At 47.7% G+C, this 4,652-nt stretch overlaps 1 protein-coding gene across 3 annotated transcripts; it reads right to left on the reverse strand.

The window, feature by feature from the left end:
* Positions 1 to 804: 804 nt before the first annotated feature.
* Positions 805 to 3,738, reverse strand: RPS13 (ribosomal protein S13). Of its 3 annotated transcripts, none has more exons than XM_008067324.1 (6): positions 3,634 to 3,738; positions 3,444 to 3,492; positions 3,182 to 3,260; positions 1,990 to 2,159; positions 1,436 to 1,536; positions 805 to 882 (listed from the first exon to the last, which is right to left on the reverse strand). In XM_008067324.1, the coding sequence occupies exons 1-6, from the start codon at positions 3,654 to 3,656 to the stop codon at positions 849 to 851; spliced, it is 456 nt and encodes a 151-aa protein (XP_008065515.1). In that variant the 5' UTR covers positions 3,657 to 3,738; the 3' UTR covers positions 805 to 848. The 3 variants fall into 3 exon arrangements, with proteins under 3 accessions (XP_008065515.1, XP_021572895.1, XP_021572896.1); XM_021717220.1 differs by having other exon boundaries at positions 1,436 to 1,502; positions 3,634 to 3,722; XM_021717221.1 differs by having other exon boundaries at positions 841 to 878; positions 1,432 to 1,536; positions 3,634 to 3,723.
* Positions 3,739 to 4,652: the final 914 nt, after the last annotated feature.

Genomic DNA, 4,652 nt, shown 5'->3' on the forward strand with positions numbered 1-4,652 from the left:
TACAATAAATCAAAAAATCAGCCGGGCATGGTAGCACGCGCCTGTAATTCCAGCTACTCGAAAGGCTGAGGCGGAAGGATTGCCGGAGCCCAGCAGGTCAAGGCTGCGGTGCCAGTCTGGGTGACAGAGTGAGACTCCAACTCAAAAAAAATAAAAAATTCGGTACCGATAAGAGTAAAGTTGAATGAAAAGCTTATTAAATATATCATCCAAGTGACAGACACTTAAAAAGAAGGGTGTACATACAAATGGCCTGCAGCACCGCCACAGTTCTACAAGTATCTTGCACTTAAAGAACTGCGGTCCCTGCTTCCTAGACTTGCAACCTGAGACCTGTGGGGCTCAAGCAGGAATACTCACTATTCCCGAATCCTCTGTGCTCACTTGTTTCTCTCCTCATATTAAACCCTCACCAGCAAGTCCCAGTATCTGTCCATACCCAAACCTCTCCTCTCTCCAGTAACACTGTTCTGTGTTACTGCTGATGCTACTCTGTGGTTAGCACCCGTCCCAGACCTTAGTCTTTAACATCAAATGTGCTGAAAATACTTAGAACATTTTGCCATGACACAAAACATAAAGCCATTACTTTCTAGTCTTTTCCAGTTCTTCCTGTATGTATAAAGCCACCTCGTATTAGGTGACAAGCTGCTCGACTAGCTTAAGGGGTCAGCAAAGGGATGGGATGGATGCTACCTTGCCACTCCCTGTAGAATCACAATTCCTCACCTAAAACACATCCACAACAAAAAACATCAGCAGATACGAATCACCGATAATTAGTATAAGAAATACAAAACATGCTTTTAGTTAAACAATCATTTTATTGCTTGAGTACATAGACAAATTTATGCAACCAGGGCAGAGGCTGTGGACGACTCACTGAAAAAGGAAAAACAAAATCAGGATTAATACTGGCCCTCCACACAATATCCCTGCTAATAATGGAGCTATTTCCAGACAGCTAAAATAAAACCCATCTACCTAAAATGCATCAAACGACTGTTTTCCTGAATCAGCTCATTGTGTTCAAACATAATCAATGAAGATGCTCACTCAGACATCCAAGGAAGAACTGGCCCACATAAGGGAAAACCTTTCTGGTGGAAACTGCGAATGTTTGGAAATCAATCATCATGGTGAGCAACTTGTGCAAATTGTAAAACAGATGATACAAACAACTGAAAGCAGAGGTATGATTGTTCATGGCCCAACACCAGGACCTGCAAACTAAGGCCTGCAGTATGTCCGTGAATCAAGTTTCAACAGAGCACAGTCACCTGCTTGGACTGTCTGTGACTATTTTCCCACTACAGTGGGAGCACTGAAATAGTTAACCACAGGACCTGCAAGGCCTGAAGTATTTACTATTAGGTCTTTTAAGAATATTTACTATATTGGCTGACTCCTTCTTTACAAAAAGGTTGACACTTACTATTTCCAGTTGGGAGGAAGGACTCGCTTGGTCTTGTAATATCGAGCCAATCGGTGAATTCGACTCTCTATCAGAATCAGGCGGAATTTAGCATCCTTATCCTAAAAATAAAATTGGATACAATTCAAAACTACCCCAAATGGCTAAATACCATCAAACGTCAATTTAACAAGAGAATATAGAGCTACCATGCACTTTTTCTAATGAAAAGTTACCCAATGCCCAATAATAGAACCATATACTAGGGTGTGTGTGACTGTATGAAGCGCTTAAGGGAATGTAGGTTTCCACATAAGACTTAACAGGGATGTCTTTAAAAAATAAAAAAATAAAATAAAAAAACTCCCAACATTTTCACACAGCTTGCTATAGTTACTTAGGGAGAGCCAAAGTCAAACAATCTCTGGAAGAATTTTCATCTCAAAGCAACTCTCTTGTTGGCTAGTTTGTGTTCCACGTCACCTTAGATAATTCAAGTCAAATACATTATATTTTATTAAAACAAGTGAGTATAGGCAGTCCTATCTTGTACCAGGTTACATGTACTCTCTGACCTTTCTGTTCCTCTCGAGGTGCTTTCGGACAGCAACTGCTTTCTTAATTAAATGGTAGAGATCCTCAGGAAGATCAGGAGCAAGCCCTTTCGACTTAAGGATTCTCAAGATTTTATTGCCTGTCACAAAGCGTACTTGTGCCACACCATGGGAGTCCCTCAGGATCACACCTGAAAAGGAAATCATGTTTAAACTCCCAGCACCAAAACAAACCAAAACAAACTAGAATGTGATGTCAAGGATCAGCTATCAAGACACTGCCGGGGTTTCCTATCTGCCTGATGGAGTCTACTTTTATACATGACAGAAACCAACATGAGAATGTATGCAAGCTCACTCAGACATCCAAGGAAGGTTTACCAACACTAAGGAAAACCCTTTCTGGTGGAAACTGCGAATGTGGGAACACCATCATCACAGTGAGCTTGCTAGAATGCATGTGTCCAAAGGAATTGGTGAGATTCCTGTATGTCTCTGTTCTACAGTTAAAACCAGTTCACGGTTTATTTAGAATTAACTTAATCAACCATTCCCCTAAGATTTTTTACGTTATTTCTTTTAATCTTCTAATTAGTTCTGGCTACACTTCCTTATACGACTCCTATGTGTCATACCTTTGTTAAACTATAAGGAGGGCAGAGTTTCACACTCCGATTTTAAAAGGATGTCTGGCTATGTTGCCCTGGCTAGAGAGCAATGGCTACTGACAGGAGTGATTATAGCGCACTACAGTCTAGGATTCCTGGGCTCAAGCGATCCTCTGACTGGGACATCTCAGACTCTGCGCAGGGCTGTTTTTTGGACCAGAGTATTCTCAGGTCCCAGAACCATTTTCAGCGCATAGCATGCAAACATTTTCTGCACAAAGTCACACACAGCTGAGATTCAAATCCCATCCAACTATGTGTCAAGCAGTCTGTTTAGCCAGTTCCAGACCCTCCAGTAAATAGCCGTGTGCTTTGAAGCTAGTTAGTATTCAGCTGCGCTGTGCCTCAGTTTCCTCAACTGTAAGATGGGAAATGAATATGAATATTCATATGAACTATTGCTACCAGAATTAAGCCAGATCAGTACGTGTCAAGTGCTCAGAGTGATGCACCTATGGCGACTCCTTTAACAACTTTATCGTCTGCTAGATCCTACAAGTCCCACGAGGGCAGGGGGAAGGGCGACATTAGACACACACACTCACCGATCTGTGAGGGAGTCAGGCCTTTCTTGGCCAGTTTGTAAATCTGCTCCTTCACGTCGTCAGACGTCAACTTCAGCCACTGTGTAGGGGACGGAAAGCAGCCTTAGGAGAAGCCGGGAATGGCGCCGAAGCACCGCGGCCCCCTCCAACCTCGAGGCCGCGCCCCTCATACGCACAGGCTCCCCATCCCGGCGCCGCTTCCCGGGAGGGACCAGCGACATCCCCCGCCCCGGCTTCTCCCCGGTCCCCGCGCGCTACTTACAGTGGGGACGCTGCGGCGGTAGGGTAGCGCCGATTGGGACAGGCCCTTCCTGGGGAAAGAAAGCAGTCTCGGGGTGAGGCGGCGGCCCGCGCCTCAGCAGCCCAGAACATCATCCCCCCGAAGCGCTGCCCACACGCCCTCTCGTTCTCCCACCCCCGCCCAGCGATCCGACTCGGCGCCCCGAGCTCACCCGGGAGCGTGCATGCGACCCATGATGGCGGCGGTCGGCTGGAGAAAGAGAGCGAGGCAGGAAACACCGCCGGAAGCCACCCAGCACGCAGGAAGTGACCTCACACGTCCCTGCGTCCTCGAATGCGGAAGGCGGAGCTACGCCGCGTATTCCCGGCGTCTGCATGACTACATATCCCGAAATGCATTTCGGTGCCACCTAAGATTTCCCCTTTCTGCGGGACGCACATCCCGGCATGCATCGGTCCTTGGTCTAGTTCGAGGCCCGAGCGGGAAATTGAGCCTGGTGTCCGCCCCGGGTCGAAGTACCCTACTGTCGGCACCTCCAGAAAGAGCGGTGCTGCGGGCGTCGAGGTCGTAAAGGTTCGAGTCCTGAGCAGGGAGTGGGCATGGAGCAGATCGAGTGTTCATTCATTCGTCTATTCATTCTCCAGCGTGCGGCTTTGTCTTGGCACTAGAGCCACCGAAGTCCGCTCCTGCCCTTCATAAACTCACAGGCACAATATCACGCGACAAATAGTGCACGGGAGCGCGTCCACCTATCTCTTAAGTCCCACTCTGGTCTATCGGGAGAGAATCGCCCAAAGGATCTGAATCAGGCCCGGCAGACCCCTGGTCCTGGCAGCGCTCCTTCCCCTCCGCGGGGTTTTGGGGGCACTCTGCTCGCAGGGAGGAGTGTGCCCACGTGAGAGCTGGCGGGCTGGGAAGAGCGTGGGAACTTTGCAGGGTTGGGAGGATGACGGAGAAAGAGGGACGTTTGAACTTCCTGGGAAAAGAGGACCACCACTGAGGAAGCTCTTTTAAGGCTGACCCAGGGCGCATTCACAACAATGCGTCGAAAGCGTGGGCGAATGAGGGAGGGCGGGATTGGCAGTAGTGGAAGCTGCCAGGGGGCAGGGGGACACGCCTCATCAAGGGTAGCCGCGTAATGTACATTTGTATACCTAACCCTGAGTTGTACCCCACATCTTTAAAATTAAAAATTGAAAAAAAGAGAGACAATGGGCGAATGAAGCAGTT

This window comes from Carlito syrichta, unplaced genomic scaffold (assembly GCF_000164805.1).
Source record: "Carlito syrichta isolate Samal-C Ts95f unplaced genomic scaffold, Tarsius_syrichta-2.0.1 Scaffold309476, whole genome shotgun sequence".
NCBI classification, from domain to species: Eukaryota; Metazoa; Chordata; class Mammalia; order Primates; family Tarsiidae; genus Carlito; species Carlito syrichta.